The 19868-nt window shown below is 45.1% G+C and overlaps 1 protein-coding gene across 35 annotated transcripts in view; it reads right to left on the minus strand.

The window, feature by feature from the left end:
• The window catches only part of LOC126999865 (chorion peroxidase-like), a 68900-nt gene that overhangs the window by 1130 nt on the left and 47902 nt on the right, over positions 1-19868 (minus strand). For 6 of the 35 annotated variants that reach the window (XM_050862972.1, XM_050862974.1, XM_050862944.1 and 3 more), the window contains exons 4-16: positions 6923-6998; positions 6527-6701; positions 5555-5686; positions 4646-4860; positions 3875-4051; positions 3226-3410; positions 2871-3057; positions 2463-2660; positions 2036-2183; positions 1595-1769; positions 1210-1362; positions 653-851; positions 1-36 (exon numbers count right to left, since the gene is read on the minus strand). The exon at positions 1-36 is cut by the window's left edge and continues 70 nt beyond it. In XM_050862972.1, the coding sequence (XP_050718929.1) occupies positions 1-36; positions 653-851; positions 1210-1362; positions 1595-1769; positions 2036-2183; positions 2463-2660; positions 2871-3057; positions 3226-3410; positions 3875-4051; positions 4646-4860; positions 5555-5686; positions 6527-6701; positions 6923-6998 (2056 nt within the window). Of the gene's footprint in view, positions 37-652; positions 852-1209; positions 1363-1594; positions 1770-2035; positions 2184-2462; positions 2661-2870; positions 3058-3225; positions 3411-3874; positions 4052-4645; positions 4861-5554; positions 5687-6526; positions 6702-6922; positions 6999-7263; positions 7338-7815; positions 7944-12249; positions 14125-14755; positions 14862-15549; positions 15749-16102; positions 16256-16488; positions 16664-16929; positions 17078-17355; positions 17554-17762; positions 17950-18116; positions 18302-18764; positions 18942-19535; positions 19751-19868 lie in introns of those variants that run through there. The other 29 variants (XM_050862976.1, XM_050862980.1, XM_050862979.1 and 26 more) reach the window with 20 other exon arrangements.

Below are 19868 nucleotides of genomic sequence, written 5' to 3' on the forward strand. Positions count from 1 at the left end.
GAGCCCAGGAGGTGCGGCGGACCTGGTTCAGTTGGGCTGCAAGACACACATAAGCACACACACGTTAAAAAAGTGATTAAAAGCAACAGGTCTAAGCCGTTACCTACAGCAGGACATCCTAAACTGACGTGGGCTAAGCATAATTACACGAATACACTAAATAATGAGCTAGATTATGAGCGCAAAGTCTAAATATAGGAAAATTGTCACTCGGTAGATAACTCAAACAAATAATGATGTAGTATTTTTTGTGCGACACCAACAAAGAAACATGTAGAGAAACGAATGACATATACTTTCATAATTTTTTGTTCAATAAAAATATCAGAATGAAGGTAAGGAACAAACTATTGAAAACGAAAGGACATGAAAAAAAAAAAAATATATATATATATATATATATATATATATATATATATATATATATATATATATATATATATATATATATATATATATATATATATATATATATATATATATAAGCAAAATGAAAACTGTCAAACAAAAAAAAGACAAGCAAGAAAAAAATAAGACTAAAAAGAACGGAATAGAAATGCAACAGGCAAGTGAGAGCCAAAGAAACTCAAAAATAACAAAATGAGCCGTGCCAAAAAATAAATAAAAATATCAAGAGGATTGGTGCCCTTACGCTCCGTGAAAGACCCCGCCTGTCCTCCGAGGTCGTAGAAGAATCTGTCGCCCTTTTTGAGCCGCGCGAACTGGTCCCCGACGAGGCACGTGAAAGTCCAGCCCAGCAGACTCCTCCTCAGGGGAGTCTCGGACATTCCACCCACGAAGAGGTCGATGTCGTCCACGCTCCTGTACAGACTTTGGAGGCGCTGGATAATCTGGAGGGGACGGAGCCGAAGAGCTTATGGTTAGTCTTTGGTCGGTATTATGGAACGTACCGAGCTAACCGGGTTTTCATGGATGACATTTCCCGTTCAGGGTGGAGAAGTCGTGTAAAACTATCACTACGATCACAAAACAGTCCATGAAAATCCCAGCAACTTCCATGAGAGGCTTTTCAAACAGGCGAACTGAAGAACCCATACGTTTAAGAATACGGGCTTTTTACTTCATTATCCTTCTGCTTAGGGGTTTACTTTTACGCCCGTATTCTCAGACGCTTTCGGTTCACAGCAAATATTTCCAAAGGCCACAAAGGAGATTAGTCGGGTTCAGTGTTTTTTTCTGTTTACTCACGCGTGGGATGATCTGGTCCTGGAGGTCGGCGAAGTCCCTGGCGCGACGCAGGCCACACACCTCCCTGATGGAGTTGTAGGTGGCGATGCCGTGGTCACGTCCGCGGTGGATGTTCAGACTCATCAGGTCCATACCGAAGCGGAACTCTGGCGTCTGGTGGGAGGGAAAAGAGAACGATTGAAGGAAAGAAAGGAAATAGCAAAGAAAAAAAAATGTAAAGAAGAAACGGGAAAGAAAACAAAAACAAATGGAGATAAAAAAGCATAGAAAATATGCTGAAAGGAAAATAGAAAAAAAAACAAATGAAGAAAAAAAAGGAAAAAATGCAAAGAAGAGAAAAGAAGAGTAGAAGAAGAGAGATAAAAGCCGAAAGAAGTCGTCTCACCTGGAAGAGATGGTTGGACAGGTCTGAGGTCACGAAGTTATCGAAGGTCTGGGAGGGGAATTGGACGAGACTGCGGACCAAGTCATCGAAGCGCCCCTCGTTCTGGATGAGGTGCGGGGAGTTGAAGTTGTTCCTGAGCTGCACCGTGCTGACTTGGCCGTTCTGGGAGAAGAGACTGCAAGGAGGAAATCAAAGTCTCATTAGGGGGAGGGATGCTGAGGGTGTTTGGAGTCTATGTAATGTAGTATGAGTATATGAATTACGACTATGTGAGACGAGGAGTTTTTAAGTGGAAGACATCATCAGACATACACACAAACAGACCGACGCAGACAAAGGAAACACACACATCTGCTCATTAACTCACATTCTTAGAACCATAAACCATTACCAAGGACCTAATATTTCATCCCCATTACTGTGTCCTTCTAAAGTCCTTACGCCAGGGTTCCTTGCACCAGGGAATGACCGAAGCGGAAGGCAGCCGTCGAAAACTCGTTGTTCATGTTGGGGTTGATGGTCGGGTTGTAGTCGTTGCTGAAGCCGCGACGACGAACTGTGAGCCCGAAGGCGCGCACAAACCTCGGACCTGAAAGTGAGAAGGTTATACAATAGTCTGAGGTGAAGTATAAAAATAAAACGTGCCAGTGTGCCAAGGAAAATGGGTAAAGCAGAAAGCATACATCATGTTCTCCCAAACCTAGTACCTGAATGTGAGAAAGTAATATAATAGTCTGAGATGGAGAAGTGTAAAGAGAAAACGTTCCAGTGTGTCAAGGAAAATGGATAAAGCAGAAAACATCCACCACGCCTTCCTTCCTAGTCTTGCTTTTCGTCCCCCCCCCGCGGCTAGGCCCCGACCACTCACCCACGATGATGGGGAGCCACTCGTTGAAGGTGATGTGCTGGATCTCGGCCACCACGATGCGCCGCGCCTCCTGGTACACCTGCTCGTCGTTCCACTGAGGGTTGAACCTCTGCAGCGCGGTGGCGACGCGGTTGTGTTCCCGCATCCACAGCGTGTGCATGGCGGTGAGGCTCGGCTGCTCGTTGACTCGTGACTCTCCTGGCAGGGGTGGAAGGGAGGAGCGTTGGAAGGAGAAATAATAAATGAATTAAGTAATATTGTGACTCCCATATATAAAGGGGAAAAGAAGGCACTACGTTGGAAGGAGAGAAAACAATTGAAGTAATAATGTGAGTCCCGTAGATGTAAAGGAAAGGAAGGGACGTTGGATACTTCCTCGGGAAGCAAATTCAGCCAGTAACTCCTCACCTGCAAGGAAGCACTTTGCGTTGCGGAGCCCGGCCTCGCACTCCCCGCCCTGGTTGGGGTTGAAAGGCAGCATGTTGCCGGCAGAGGTGGAGAGCAGGCCGTTCTGCATGGTTCTGATGGAGCGTTGCTCCTCATCTGACGATCCGTACACCATGGAGCCGTCGATCCAGTGGGTCAGCTGGTTCAACTGGTGCAAGAGTTAAAGACACTTCAGCTACGATTGTGATGCCACTGGTCTAAGGTCTGAAGAACACCAAAACCTCTTCTCATATGCTGTGGCTCAATTTCTCAGCGAAACACACACAAAAAATGGATTCTAAAACAAATAAGCATTACATTTGCTTGTAGCTCTTACCTGTTCTGCGAATCCAAAAGTACACGCCTCGCCAGGACCGACAGCCAACATGCTCCTGACGAAGTTCATGCAAGTCCTGCCGAACTGCGAGTAAAACCTGTCCCCGGTGAGGTCAATGGGCATGCAGCGAGGGTGCTTTGGGAAGTTGGGATCGTTGGAGCAGCACTCGATGCCTTCATTGTTAGCTGCGAGGATGAGAGTAATGAGAGGATGCCTTCAGGATACTAAAATTTATGTGCTCCAATTGCTCACTCCTGAAGGCTAAACGCTGATGCGGGGAGTGTGAGATGGGATGGTGTCTCCGGATCCTTCATGAAGATTGTAAGTAAAATCCCAGCGCAGTATTCATCTAACATTTTTTTTCAGTCCCCAGGTATGATTTGAACATTGCCTTCGCGGACCATTTGCAAACCACTTGAAAACATATACCAAGATCTGTGCGCCTCCCACCATTTAGCATGTCTAGTTATCAATATTCATGAAGAAGTTGTCAACTCAATTAACCAGGACATAGTGACCCTGGCCTTGGCCGCGACCTGTACCATGAACCGCAGTCAATATTTTGGATTGGCCATCATCAGTCCCACGGTCTCGCATACATTCTTAAGACAAGATGTATCAAACGAGGATGGAGTAACACAAGACTCACGAAGGGAAGGGAATGGGATGTGCGCGAAGTCGTGGTCCATGAACTGCGCCCATTGCATCACCGACAGCGTGAAGGTCGCGTCGGGCTTGTCAATGTCAACTAGGATGGTGCTGCTGATGTTACGCGGGTTAGGCAGCCTCGAGCCGTCCCTTGCGAGGGTGCGGAACGCTACCAGACCTGAGGACATGAAGGGAGGAGGAGACCTGTTACTGTGCCTTCAAATGTTCCCTTCTATACATACTGACAGACATACAGATTAAATAGACAGACAGATAGATAGATAGATAAACAGATAGATAGATGGATGGACAGAAGGAAGGGCAGAGGAAATGGAGAACAGGGGAAGGAGGAGAGGCAAAAAATAATATAACAGGAGAGAGACAAAGACACACACATACGTACATACAAACAGAAACAAAGAACAACAAAAGCATAGATAGAACTACATACATATACACAAACAGACAAACGAAGCGAACAGAAAAGCATAGATAAATATAGACAAACAAAGAGACAAACAAACAGACCGACCGAGAGAAAAGTAATCCATCCACAGAACCACAAAAGAGAAAAAACTCAAACAGCGACAAAGAAACCCAAGACTAAAAATTCATGAAAAAAGATACACAAAAACAAGACAAAAAGATAAAGTAGCCTTTTCAAACACCCACAAAAATAAACTCAAGCAACGACATTGGAACACAGGATTCTAACAACACAACCCAAAACAAAACGAAACAAACCCGAAAATATCAACATCCCGCCCCTCACCGTCATCATAGGTGGGCGGGAGGACCCTCTGGGCAGGGGTGTTGCTCTTGCCCCACTCCGGGTTGGCCTGGTTGTTGCAGGAGCCGTCGGCAGTGCGGAACTTGGAGCTCGGGTTTCCGCAACTCACCGCCGAGGGACACTGATCTCGCAGCGGCGACTCGGACACAAGCACATTCCGGAGCCCCAGGCCACTTGCACGAGGAGCGAGGTTGAGGCTGAAGAGGTGGAGAAGGTTAGATAGTAATTACTGTAGTATAGTGGTGGTAATAGTAGAAGACAAACTGTAGACGTGTGTGTGGTTAGTCAACGTCCGGCATTCCTTGTTACTGCACATTCATCCTTCCTTTGAGGGGCGTTATATACCTACTTGAAATGGTTGGGAAGATATGCAACTTTCGTGATAGTGAAGAAAAGCGGCTAAGATTTTATTTGCAAGTGATTCTCCCCTCAAGTCATCTGTCATCCTTTTGTTTTTCATCTCATCTTCTCTTCACTACACCTCTCCCCTCGTCTTCACTCTGTCTGCCCGTTCCTCCGTGCTTCCTTCCTTTCCTTCCAGCCTATCTTTATCCTTTATTTTCTTACCTACCTCTTTCCTTTCCCTCCTTCGGCTTCTCCACCACCACCGAACCACCGCCAATATCTCCACCCCACTCATTAGCTCATCTTTCCTTCTTACCTTCCCTCCCTTTCATTTCCCTTGATTCTTCTTACCTCCATTCATCTTTCCCTTTCATCATCTCCCTCTCCTCTCCCCTTCCTCCTTGTCCCTCTGCAGTGATCTATATCTTTCCTTACCTTCTATTTTTCCCTCCCCTTCTCATGCAGTTCCTCCTTCCACCACCAGCCATCCTGACCACAACCACCAGTCCATCACTACCACCACCACCTCCAGCGCCCAATACTCACTCGCCCATCACGGAGGTGGAGGCTTGCACGATGGCCCAGGCCCTCTTGTCCATGTTCCTCGCGCCCTGGCTGATGCGTGACTGGTGCAGATGACCCGACGCCGGTGTTCCCCTCCTCACGAATCTGTTCTCCCTGGTAATGGCACAAGTGTGAAGTCAGGAAGGGAAGAGAGCGAAAGAGTGATAGGGAAATGATACAAGGGAAGAAGGGGTTATGCTATACGTGTGATGCAAGGGAGGAAAGAGTTATGTTATACGTGTGATGCAAGGGAGGGAGGAGTTATGTTATACGTGTGATGCAAGGGAGGGAGGAGTTATGCTATACGTGTGATGCAAGGGAGGGAGGAGTTATGTTATACGTGTGATGCAAGGGAGGGAGGAGTTATGCTATACGTGTGATGCAAGGGAGGAAAGAGTTATGTTATACGTGTGATGCAAGGGAGGTATTGTGATGCAAGGGAGGAGTTATGCTATACGTGTGATGCAAGGGAGGAAAGAGTTATGCTATACGTGTGATGCAAGGGAGGAAAGAGTTATGCTATACGTGTGATGCAAGGGAGGAAAGAGTTATGCTATACGTGTGATGCAAGGGAGGAAAGAGTTATGCTATACGTGTCTCCAGCGTGCTATATGTATAAAAAAACAATGTGTCCTGAAATTTGACCGACTGACTGTTTAAAGGGATGACTGTTAAATTCATTAACTGAATGATTAAGTGATGATATTATTGATTGATTTTTTTAGGTAAATATGGACAGGTGATTGAGTGACTGATTGATTGATAGAAGATTGACTGACTGACTAAGAGATCTGACTGGTAAATTGATTGTCTGACTGATAAAGAGACGATATTATTGATTGATTTAAGAGAAATATGGACTGATGATTGAGTGACTGACTGACTGAAGAAAAAACTGATTTTCTTTACTGATTGAATGTACTGAATGAGAAGTAAGCCCAAGACGTCACTCACTGGACCATGCTTTGCTCGAGGGAGCCCAGGCTGCTCACCGCTGCGGTGCCCGCCTGACTTGCCGCAGCCAACTCGCTCTGGGACACTGGCACCAGCGGTTCAGTGAACTGCGTCCTTACATTCACGCTGATCATGCCCGCATCGGCCCCGGCGGAGGCCGCGGGTCTGGCAGCCGCTATGAGACACAACAACCGCACGTAAGACCAAAAGAGGATAAGGATAGTCACTTTTTTATATTATTATTAAGAGAAGAGTTTCCAAAAAGGGTACAACACAAGTGTTCATCTAGAATGTCGTTTTCGAGGCTTTGATGTGACTCAAAGACGATATGCTCTAACAGAAAGTAATATTACTCAGCGGGAGGCTTGCAGGTTAAGGGAAGGAAGAGTCACTTACCGGCGCCGGCATCAGCGGATTCCTGGGGACAGCACACGCCCTCACTGCCATCACCGAGCTGACAGTTGGCTTGAACCTGAAAGGGAAATGAAGGGAGTATGAAGAGGTGTAGAGGAAGAGAGGCGAAAAGGTTTGAACAACATGTCTTCCTTTCTTTTTAATTAGCAAGAGCGTGGGATAATTAATATGCAAGGGGGACGTGGGGGGAAAGACCCGTTCCTAGAGGGGGCGCGGTAGTAAAGAGTTTAAGAACTACTGGTCTAGCCTCTCCATCCGTCTATCCGTCTATTCTCTCACCAGAAAAAAAATATGAAGTGGACTTTCTTTTATCCTTCACTCACCGAATCAAAGGAGATGGCACAGACGGAGATGGGCTGACAGTCACATGCTCCGCCGCCGCCGCCGGGCTTGCCGCCTAACAAGAGGAAACATTGAAAGTATTAAAAAAAGGTCCCCTCTCCCTGAAGAGATAGTAATATATATAAAGACTGTGCTAAATAATGGAATGAGCGACATCTGTATCAATATTGCATGCACTGTATCAACCTTTTCTTCACTTTCTTTTATTATACTGTATGTTTGTTGATGTAGATTTGTTCCAGTTTCAACCTAGTGAACAAAAGACGGAGGAGAAAGAGGACGAAGTGGAGCAAGCCGAAGGAAGGTGAAGAGAGAAATGAATGAGATGGAAAAAAAAGGGAAAAAGAAGGAAAAAAAAGATGGAAGGAGAATGAAGAGGAATATATGAAGACTGAGGAACAGGGTGGAACGATATGTCTATAGGTTTGTCACTGCAACATATCTCTGAGCACCCACTATCCAAACGCACAGACATACACACTCAAAACATGAACACTCAACACAACCAAACGTACACACTTGAGCAAACATACAAACACACTCATCAGGGAATTTTATCTGCCCCGCCACCACCCCCACCACCGCCGCCACCATCAGGAACGCCTTCATCTTCGCCGTCCACCTGCTGATCCTCCTGCTGCTGCTACTGCTGAGCCTTTACCTGGTGGGAAGGGAAGAGAGACTTTATTAAGGTGTGTGTCTAGGTCTGCTGCGGGCCTCTCTCGAGACAGCCAGCCGTTCCCCTACGAAAGGAGTTCAGTGCTCAGTGACCGATCTTTGGGTAGGACTGAGACCACTCACACACAACACACCGCGAGAACGAGGTCACAACTCGCCTTACGTCGCGTACCTACTCACTGCTAGGTGAACAGGGGCTACACGTGAAAGAAGATAAACCCAACTTATCTTCACCCGGTCGGGGAATCGAACCCCTGAGCTACCGGTCTGTGTGTGTGTGTGTGTGTGTGTGTGTGTGTTACTTTATGTTTCCTCGTATATCTCTATTGTCCACATTTTCAGTTACAATAAAACGCTGCAGCACAGTAGGATAATACACGATTACGCATAACATTATCCAACGCGACAAGACGTCGATCCTCACCATCCTTTCAGGGCTCCAGACCACGAGGTAGATCAGGTGTGGCTCCCGCTTCGCCCACCTACAGTTAAGTAATCTATTTGCATAGGATGTTTTAAGATAGATAGCTAGGTTGCTGTGTGCCTGGAATTAATTAATTAACTCTTAATTTCCAGCGAGTTTCTTTGTTGCTTTAAATAAACTTAAGATCGAGCAGGTTCATCTGGTCTTTGCTTGTCCTATGAGTGTGTGACTGGTCATAAAAATAAATAATTAAAGGACTAGAAGGGGCTGTGAGTCTGAGAACTCCATTTTCAGATATTTTATTTTATATTTTTTTATTGTTGAGAATTTGCGGGATTTTCGGAAGTTCAGACCTTTCAAGAACCCCACAAAGAGTAATCAACTTGGTAACATTACAGATCATCATCCTGGGAAATGAAACTCATAATCGCAGTTAAAAGAAAAATATGAGCCACTAAAAAACATTAACTTAATGTCATCTGTCCCCAAACGTACGAATATGAACAATTTTCTTCTCCTGCAACCTACTGAGCCCCTGCCCTCCAGCATCCTGCGATAAGGCTGGCACCCGGCCTGTTACGATCCCCGCCTGGCTGTCCGCTAAGCAATCATTCGGTACTCGGTTCTAAAGAGTAATTAGAACCGAATGAATGAGATTGCAGTAAGTACTCGGTTCCCCCGTCCCTACAAGATTCACTTATTACCTGTCCATTCTTTAACTTCTTTCGTTAAGCGCGGCTATCTGGCAGTGCTCGGGGCTGGGGGGCGACGCCCTGCTCGCATTTTAACCCTGGCTCGCCTTCACATCAGTTTACTTCGGTTATTCAAAAATTCCAACGCTAGTCCTACAGGGAAACTTACCTATACATATCCACATAGCTAACAAACAATATTTCTTATTAGTTAAATATGCGTAGCTTTTCTATAAATATAAGGTTTTATTTGAATTTCTTTTCAAAATGTAATTTTAGATTTAATCTTTAAATGATATAAGCTTTGTTTAAATTTAAAATGGCAACTTTGTTAGAGATATATATATTAAGATGTACGTACAAAGTAATACAGTTAACCAAGTAAAGGAAACATTCTCTGTCCCTGCTGCGATGAAACGCAATGTATGAGAAACTATTGTATTTTTGTGGTGGTTAGTGTTTACATAGATTTACATAGAAAATCAGACCACACAGACCCCATGGTCCAGACTTGGTGGTCTGTCCTTAAACCTAAGTGATTTTACATTAATCAGAAGACTCCAAAACGTTGCACTTCTACTCTAGTTGATATTAAGTTGAAGGAAGTGACGGTCGAGCTTATTTTTGAAGGAGTCAATCGTGTTACACTGGACCACTGATGGTGGGAGCTTATTCCATTCTCGCACTACAACGTTGGTGAAGAAAAATTTGGTGCAGTCTGAATTTACTTGTCTACATCTGAGTTTTACGCCATTGTTCCTCGTGCGCAAAGTGTCATCGATCATAAACAATGTTGATCTGTCTACATTCGTGAAACCATTAAGTATTTTAAAACATTCGATCAATTTTCCTCGGAGGCGACGTTTCTCAAGAGAGAACATGTTAAGGGTAGAAAGCCTTTCTTCGTAGGATTTGTTGCGCAAGGAAGGGATAATTTTCGTTGCCCGACGCTGAACACCTTCTAATTTAGCAATATCCTTTGCATGGTGGGGAGACCAAACTGTACCGCATATTCCAAGTGGGGTCTGACTAAACTGTTGTAGAGCGGGAGTATTACATCTTTATTCTTAAATAAAAAGTTTCTTTTAATGAAGCCCAACATTCTGTTCGCTTTATTTGCTGCATCGATGCATTGCTGTGAGAATTTGAGGTTTGACGCTATTTTGACCCCCAAGTCCTTGACGCATTGAACGCTTTTGAGTTTAACGCCGCGCATTTCGTAATCAAACTTCTTATTCCTCGTTCCAACTTGAAGGACCTGGCACTTGTCTACGTTAAAGGGCATCTCCCATCTATCCGACCAAGCTGAAATTTTGTGCAAATCCTCTTGGAGGCTTTGCCTGTCTTCGTCAGTGAGAACCGAGTTACCAATCTTTGTGTCGTCTGCAAATTTACTAATGCGGTTATTGAGTCCAACATCCACGTCGTTGATGTAAATAATGAAGAGCACTGGGCCAAGAACCGAGCCCTGAGGGACGCCACTAGTGACCGGCGCCCACTCTGAGTTAAATCCGTCAATCACTACTCTTTGTTGTCTGTTGCTCAACCAATTCGCGATCCATTGGTTTACCTGACCGTCAATACCTATTTGCTTTAATTTGTAAAGTAATTTATGATGCGGGACTTTATCAAACGCTTTCTGGAAATCAAGATAGACTACGTCCAGTGATTTGGTTACGTCATAAACAGTGAAGAGGTCGTTATAAAAGGTTAATAGATTTGATAGGCAGGATCTTTTGTTTCGGAAGCCATGTTGTGAGTCCCCAATTAATGAGTGGCTTTCAAGGTAACTCACAATTTTGTCTCTAATTATGCCCTCAAGTAGCTTACCTACAACCGAAGTTAGACTAATGGGCCTGTAATTACCTGGTACTTTTTTGTCTCCTTTCTTAAAAATCGGTGTCACGTTAGCCTTTTTCCAATCTGAAGGGACAATGCCTTGTCGCAAGGACATATTGAATACGGTTGTGAGGGAGGAGAGTATTTCGCACTTTGTTTCTTTCAGCAGAGTTGGATATACTTTATCAGGTCCAGGACTTTTATTTGTTTTAAGTGATTTGAGGGCTTTATATGCCGTATCTTCAATGATTGGTCAAAACAATGAAATTCACTATCATTGGCAATTATTAAATCACATAGAGCAGACAAAACTGGGATCCCTGTTGTCTGGCGGCTGCGGTGAGAAACTCTTGGGGTTGGCTGTGCATCCCGTCAGCTATCAGCCCAAACTGATCAGGAAAAGAAAAATCGCATTTAACTCATTCCTTCACCCTGCTGACTCCTAAGGGCCGCCAACTGACCTGAAGAGACTCATACCAAGGCTCCATGCCCCCATTACTACACCTCATTACTGTCTCCGAGTATATTTTTGTATCCACTTTAACTTTTCTCCTTAATTTTTTCATTCTTTCACACCATGTCATTTAGCACATACGTGTGTGTGTGTGTGTGTGTGTGTGTGTGTGTGTTAATCGGGGCACCACCATAACCTTTCCTGCCCTCCCATTACTTTACCTTCACTATTAACGCAAAAAATATTATAAAAACACAATAACCATTCCCAATTCTACCTTTGTGTGTGTGTGTGTGTGTGTGTGTGTGTGTGTGTGTGTAAAGATTCATTGCTCCGATCATGGTATCGCTTGGTAACGACTCGCTTCGCCTTGGCAGAACCTATCTTTTTGTGCCAGCCACCTATATAACCCTACTGCTTACTTTAAAGAACACACACAAAAAAGGCAAAATTAGAGGAAATATCAAATACAATACAACCAAACGAGACAAACAAAACTAATATGATTTACTGAGCTGATCGAAGCCTCAAAATGTCGCTTCTGAAACATGCTCTGGGTAACATGAAAGATGACTGTGGGCTCTACAAATAGGCTACATTACTTCATATTATTAAGTCAAATCGGGTAAGGTCAGGTTCACGTTAGTCTTACAAACCCCCATCACAAGGATCATAGCAAAAGCCTACCATTTAAGGAGCACCTGACGACGTCCTCACCTCACCAGGAAAGATTGCTACTGAGAGTGAGGGAAAACACCGCTCGGAATCTCTGCCTCTCTCTCCTTCCTCACGTGGCGTTTGGTGATTGGCTGAGTGACGTAAGAGAGAGAGAGAGAGAGAGAGAGAGAGAGAGAGAGAGAGAGAGAGAGAGAGAGAGAGATTTGATTTGATAAGTTTATTACACCCATGGGGCGACAATCATATTTACGGTTATGAAGTCTGGCACTATTTACATTTAGCAGCTAAATTGGAGGTTAGAGAAAAGCATAAAGAGCTCACACAAAAGCATAAATAAGGTGTAAAACGTTATCTCAAAACGTTATGAAAAGAACACATATCCTACCAATAGTGTGGGTGTTGCATCAAAACAATGTCTAAGTGGTTGGCAGTGAGGAGATATTTACAGGTGTCGGTCACTGACTGTCCCTGGGGCAGCAGATCCCTGACTGAAGGACACTCAAGGCAGTAGTGCTGGAGGTGGTTGGCGTTGGGAAGGCCACACAGCTTGCAGGCGGAGTAGTGAGGAGTGTCCCCAGCTTCACAGACTTGCTACACCGGACGATAGCCCAGACGAAGACGAGCAGTCACAACATTGTGCCTGCGAATCTTCAGTCCATGCCGGCGATACTTGGGAGGTGATTGACGGAAGTGGTCGTAGTGCTAAATGAAAACACTCTGCGTCCGTTCTGAGTCCCTACGTTGGAGTGTAGTGAGATGAGCGGCTTTATGGATCGTCTTTTTGTAACAGCGGAGAGATGGTCTAGCATTAGCAGGAGGAGGTAGTCTGCAGGCATGTTTCGCGATGAGGTCCACAGTGTCATTGGATGTAATACTAACATGCGAAGGAATCCATAGGGACGTAACGATGAGGGAGTTATCAAAAGCTAACACTAACTGCTGTAATATTGTTGAACTACATCAGAGCACGTGGGTTGTGGAGATAAAAGGGCTAGAAGGGCAGGCTGAGAGTCACAGATGACAACACCATTCAGTCTTCCCTGAAGTAAGAGACGAACGGCTTCCAGAATCCCGCGTAACTCACAGTAGGTTGAACTTGATGAGTTGCATAGTCTGTGGCCGACCCAGCCTCCCGTAGGTGGGTACACATCAGGAGAGTAAACGGCGTACCCCGCGCTGCCATCAGCCTGCAGGGATCCGTCGACATAGAGATGATTTGCAGCAGGAACCATGGAAGACACTTTGTTGATATTTTCTAAGGCCAGTTGTTTTTGCAAGAGAAAAAAAAGTACTGGGGTAAGAAAAGGAGATATAAATAATGTAACAAACACGTGTATAAAACAGTTCATCCTCATTTATTTTATTTCTTTCTTCACAAATCAAAAGTGCACACACACACACACACACACACACACACACACACACACACACACACACACACACACACACACACACACACACACACGAATGACTTTTTTTCTTCTTTTACAGGCAACTCGTGACAATGACAAGACTTACGACACTTACTCGTAACTAATTTAAATCGTTAAGTAAAAAGTTATTCATTAGAGGCATATACTTTTTTTTTTTTTACTGTGTGTGTGTGTGTGTGTGTGTGTGTGTGTGTGTGTGTGTGTGTGTGTGTGTGTGTGTGTCAAATGTGCTGGTTATGTTCATTTATTTTTTTATACTTCTGAGAGAGAGAGAGAGAGAGAGAGAGAGAGAGAGAGAGAGAGAGAGAGGGCACAGAAAGGGGAGGTCAGAAAAAGAAAAAAAAAACGAGAAAAGGTCAGGAGGCAACGAGACAAAACATATTCAAGCAGTGTGAATGTTGTTGTTGTTGTTGTTGTTGAGTACCAATCACCACAAATACTTCAAATCGTCGTGTTGTTGTTGTTGTTGTTGTTCAGTTCCTCTTCAGTGTGGTGCAGATGAACTTCCGAGCATCCGTATCCCTTTCTTGTCTCTGCAGGAGCTTCATAGGGGTTTCAGGCGGCTTCTGCAGAGGTCCTAGTTACGCCAGGCACTCAAGTCCACCTGAGGAATGCTGAAGCTGTTGCAGGGGCGAGGGCGGTTGCTGCAGGGGAAGGAATGGAAGAGGATGAGATTACGGCGGTTTGGGGACAGATTTGAAGTGAAACGAAAATGGGTTCAATATTATCAAGGAAGAAAGTGATTGTTTCATGCTTCTACTACTACTACTACTACTACTACTACTACTACTACTACTACTACTACTACTACTGTTGCTTATTCTCCTTCAATTCCTACTTCTTCTCCTCCTCCTCCTCCTCCTCCTCCTCCCTATTACTACTACTACTACTACTACTACTACTACTACTACTACTACTATTACCACTACCGCTACCACCACTACTACTACAACTACTGCTACTGTCCTCCTCCTTATCCTCCTCCTCCTCCTTCTCTTCACGTGTAGCGCAGCTGACTTGCCTGATGGGTAAGTCAACCATAACTCACTCTGCGAGGGGGGTATCTCTTTGATTGACTGGTTATGGAGTTGTTCTCCCGTCTCACTGGTCGCGGGTTCGATCCCCGGCGCCGGCAAAACCTTTCCTTGGATTAATTTCTCGTGTGTTTTGTTACACGCAGAGGTCGTGTGGGAGTGTAGTGAAGAGAAAATTCTGGCACCCCGCCACCTCCTCCTCCTCCATCTCATCATCCTCATCCTCATCCTTGACACTCACAAGCGGTGTGTGGGCAGCTGGAAGGCGAGGGGCTGTACGGCGGCCAGTTCCGAGTTGTCACAGAGAATGCGAGCCCAGGAGGTGCGGCGGACCTGGTTCAGTTGGGCTGCAAGACACACATAAGCACACACACGTTAAAAAAGTGATTAAAAGCAACAGGTCTAAGCCGTTACCTACAGCAGGACATCCTAAACTGACGTGGGCTAAGCATAATTACACGAATACACTAAATAATGAGCTAGATTATGAGCGCAAAGTCTAAATATAGGAAAATTGTCACTCGGTAGATAACTCAAACAAATAATCATGTAGTATTTTTTGTGCGACACCAACAAAGAAACATGTAGAGAAACGAATGACATATACTTTCATAATTTTTTGTTTAATAAAAATATCAGAATGAAGGTAAGGAACAAACTATTGAAAACGAAAGGACATGAAATAAAAAAAAATATATATATATATATATATATATATATATATATATATATATATATATATATATATATATATATATATATATATATATATATATATATATATATATATAAGAGAAGCAAGTGAAGGGACAAAATATGAGAAACGGAAGGACGTGGAATATATAAGCAAAATGAAAACTGTCAAACAAAAAAAAGACAAGCAAGAAAAAAATAAGACTAAAAAGAACGGAATAGAAATGCAACAGGCAAGAAATAGAAATGCAACAGGCAAGTGAGAGCCAAAGAAACTCAAAAATAACAAAATGAGCCGTGCCAAAAAATAAATAAAAATATCAAGAGGATTGGTGCCCTTACGCTCCGTGAAAGACCCCGCCTGTCCTCCGAGGTCGTAGAAGAATCTGTCGCCCTTTTTGAGCCGCGCGAACTGGTCCCCGACGAGGCACGTGAAAGTCCAGCCCAGCAGACTCCTCCTCAGGGGAGTCTCGGACATTCCACCCACGAAGAGGTCGATGTCGTCCACGCTCCTGTACAGACTTTGGAGGCGCTGGATAATCTGGAGGGGACGGAGCCGAAGAGCTTATGGTTAGTCTTTGGTCGGTATTATGGAACGTACCGAGCTAACCGGGTTTTCATGGATGACATTTCCCGTTCAGGGTGGAGAGTCGAAAACTCGTGTAACGATCACAAAACAGTCCATGAAAATCCCAGCAACTTCCATGAGAGGCTTTTCAAACAGGCGAACTGAAGAACCCATACGTTTAAGAATACGGGCTTTTTACTTCATTATCCTTCTGCTTAGGGGTTTACTTTTACGCCCGTATTCTCAGACGCTTTCGGTTCACAGCAAATATTTCCAAAGGCCACAAAGGAGATTAGTCGGGTTCAGTGTTTTTTTCTGTTTACTCACGCGTGGGATGATCTGGTCCTGGAGGTCGGCGAAGTCCCTGGCGCGACGCAGGCCACACACCTCCCTGATGGAGTTGTAGGTGGCGATGCCGTGGTCACGTCCGCGGTGGATGTTCAGACTCATCAGGTCCATACCGAAGCGGAACTCTGGCGTCTGGTGGGAGGGAAAAGAGAACGATTGAAGGAAAGAAAGGAAATAGCAAAGAAAAAAAAATGTAAAGAAGAAACGGGAAAGAAAACAAAAACAAATGGAGATAAAAAAGCATAGAAAATATGCTGAAAGGAAAATAGAAAAAAAAAATAAATGAAGGAAAAAAAGGAAAAAATGCAAAAAAGAGAAAAGAAGAGTAGAAGAAGAGAGATAAAAGCCGAAAGAAGTCGTCTCACCTGGAAGAGATGGTTGGACAGGTCTGAGGTCACGAAGTTATCGAAGGTCTGGGAGGGGAATTGGACGAGACTGCGGACCAAGTCATCGAAGCGGCCCTCGTTCTGGATGAGGTGCGGGGAGTTGAAGTTGTTCCTGAGCTGCACCGTGCTGACTTGGCCGTTCTGGGAGAAGAGACTGCAAGGAGGAAATCAAAGTCTCATTAGGGGGAGGGATGCTGAGGGTGTTTGGAGTATATGTAATGTAGTATGAGTATATGAATTACGACTATGTGAGACGAGGAGTTTTTAAGTGGAAGACATCAGCAGACATACACACAAACAGACAGACGCAGACAAAGGAAACACACACATCTGCTCATTAACTCACATTCTTAGAACCATAAACCATTACCAAGGACCTAATATTTCATCCCCATTACTATGTCCTCCTAAAGTCCTTACGCCAGGGTTCCTTGCACCAGGGAATGACCGAAGCGGAAGGCAGCCGTCGAAAACTCGTTGTTCATGTTGGGGTTGATGGTCGGGTTGTAGTCGTTGCTGAAGCCGCGACGACGAACTGTGAGCCCGAAGGCGCGCACAAACCTCGGACCTGAAAGTGAGAAGGTTATACAATAATCTGAGGTGAAGTATAAAAATAAAACGTGCCAGTGTGCCAAGGAGACTGGGTAAAGCAGAAAGCATACATCATGTTCTCCCAAACCTAGTGCCTGAATGTGAGAAAGTAATATAATAGTCTGAGATGGAGAAGTGTAAAGAGAAAACGTTCCAGTGTGTCAAGGAAAATGGATAAAGCAGAAAACATCCACCACGCCTTCCTTCCTAGTCTTGCTTTTCGTCACCCCCCGCGGCTAGGCCCCGACCACTCACCCACGATGATGGGGAGCCACTCGTTGAAGGTGATGTGCTGGATCTCGCCCACCACGATGCGCCGCGCCTCATGGAACACCTTCTCGTCGTTCCACTGCGGGTTGATCCTCTGCAGCGCGGTGGCGACGCGGTTGTGTTCGCGCATCCACAGCGTGTGTATGACGGTGAGGGTCGGCTGCTCGTTGACTCGTGAGTCTCCTGGCAGGGGTGGAAGGGAGGAGCGTTGGAAGGAGAAATAATAAATGAATTAAATAATATTGTGACTCCCATATATAAAGGGGAAAGGAAGGCACTACGTTGGAAGGAGAGAAAATAATTGAAGTAATAACGTGAGTCCCGTAGATGTAAAGGAAAGGAAGGGACGTTGGATACTTCTCGGGAAGCAAATTCAGCCAGTAACTCTTCACCTGCAAGGAAGCACTTTGCGTTGCGGAGCCCGGCCTCGCACCCCCTGCCCTGGTTGGGGTTGAACGGCAGCATGTTGCCGGCAGAGGTGGAGAGCAGGCCGTTCTGCATGGTTCTGAGGGCGCGTTGCATCGCAATTGTCGATCCGTACACCATGGAGCCGTCGATCCAGTGGGTCAGCTGGTTCAACTGGTGCGAGAGTAAAGACACTTCAGCTACGATTGTGATGCCACTGGTCTAAGGTCTGAAGAACACCAAAACCTCTTATCATATGCTGTGGCTCAATTTCTCAGCGAAACACACACAAAAAATGGATTCTAAAACAAATAAGCATTACATTTGCTTGTAGCTCTTACCTGTTCTGCAAATCCAAAAGTACACGCCCTGCCAGGACCGACAGCCAACATGCTCCTGACGAAGTTCATGCAAGTCCTGCCGAACTGCGAGTAAAACCTGTCCCCGGTGAGGTCAATGGGCATGCAGCGAGGGTGCTTTGGGAAGTTGGGATCGCTGGAGCAGCACTCGATGCCTTCATTGTTAGCTGCGAGGATGAGAGTAATGAGAGGATGCCTTCAGGATACTAAAATTTATGTGCTCCAATTGCTCACTCCTGAAGGCTAAACGCTGATGCGGGGAGTGTGAGATGGGATGGTGTCTCCGGATCCTTCATGAAGATTGTAAGTAAAAACTCAGCGCAGTATTCATCTAACTTTTTTTTCAGTCCCCAGGTATGATTTGAACATTGCCTTCGCGGACCATTTGCAAACCACTTGAAAACATATACCAAGATCTGTGCGCCTCCCACCATTTAGCATGTCTAGTTATCAATATTCATGAAGAAGTTGTCAACTCAATTAACCAGGCCATAGTGACCCTGGCCTTGGCCGTGACCTGTACCATGAACCGCAGTCAATATTTTGGATTGGCCATCATCAGTCCCACGGTCTCGCATACATTCTTAAGACAAGAAGTATCAAACGAGGATGAAGTAACACAAGACTCACGAAGGGAAGGGAATGGGATGTGCGCGAAGTCGTGGTCCATGAACTGCGCCCATTGCATCACCGACAGCGTGAAGGTCGCGTCGGGCTTGTCAATGTCAACTAGGATGGTGCTGCTGATGTTACGCGGGTTAGGCAGCCTCGAGCCGTCCCTTGCGAGGGTGCGGAACGCTACCAGACCTGAGGACATGAAGGGAGGAGGAGACCTGTTACTGTGCCTTCAAATGTTCCCTTCCATACATACTGACAGACACACAGATTAAATAGACAGACAGATAGATAGATAGATAGATAGATAGGTAGATGGATGGACAGAAGGAAGGGCAGAGGAAATGGAGAACAGGGGAAGGAGGAGAGGCAAAAAATAATATAACAGGAGAGAAACAAAGACACACACATACGTACATACAAACAGAAACAAAGAACAACAAAAGCATAGATAGAACTACATACATATACACAAACAGACAAACGAAGCGAACAGAAAAACATAGATAAATATAGACAAACAAAGAGACAAACAAACAGACCGACCGAGAGAAAAGTAATCCATCCACAGAACCACAAAAGAGAAAAAACTCAAACAGCGACAAAGAAACCCAAGACTAAAAATTCATGAAAAAAGATACACAAAAACAAGACAAAAAGATAAAGTAGCCTTTTCAAACACCCACAAAAATAAACTCAAGCAACGACATTGGAACACAGGATTCTAACAACACAACCCAAAACAAAACGAAACAAACCCGAAAATATCAACATCCCGCCCCTCACCGTCATCATAAGTGGGCGGGAGGACCCTCTGGGCAGGGGTGTTGCTCTTGCCCCACTCCGGGTTGGCCTGGTTGTTGCAGGAGCCGTCGGCAGTGCGGAACTTGGAGCTCGGGTTTCCGCAACTCACCGCCGTGGGACACTGATCTCGCAGCGGCGACTCGGACACAAGCACATTCCGGAGCCCCAGGCCACTTGCACGAGGAGCGAGGTTGAGGCTGAAGAGGTGGAGAAGGTTAGATAGTAATTACTGTAGTATAGTGGTGGTAATAGAAGAAGACAAACTGTTGACGTGTGTGTGGTTAGTCAACGTCCGGCATTCCTTGTTACTGCACA

The sequence above is a fragment of the Eriocheir sinensis genome, chromosome 17 (assembly GCF_024679095.1).
Source record: "Eriocheir sinensis breed Jianghai 21 chromosome 17, ASM2467909v1, whole genome shotgun sequence".
Classification (NCBI taxonomy): Eukaryota; Metazoa; Arthropoda; class Malacostraca; order Decapoda; family Varunidae; genus Eriocheir; species Eriocheir sinensis.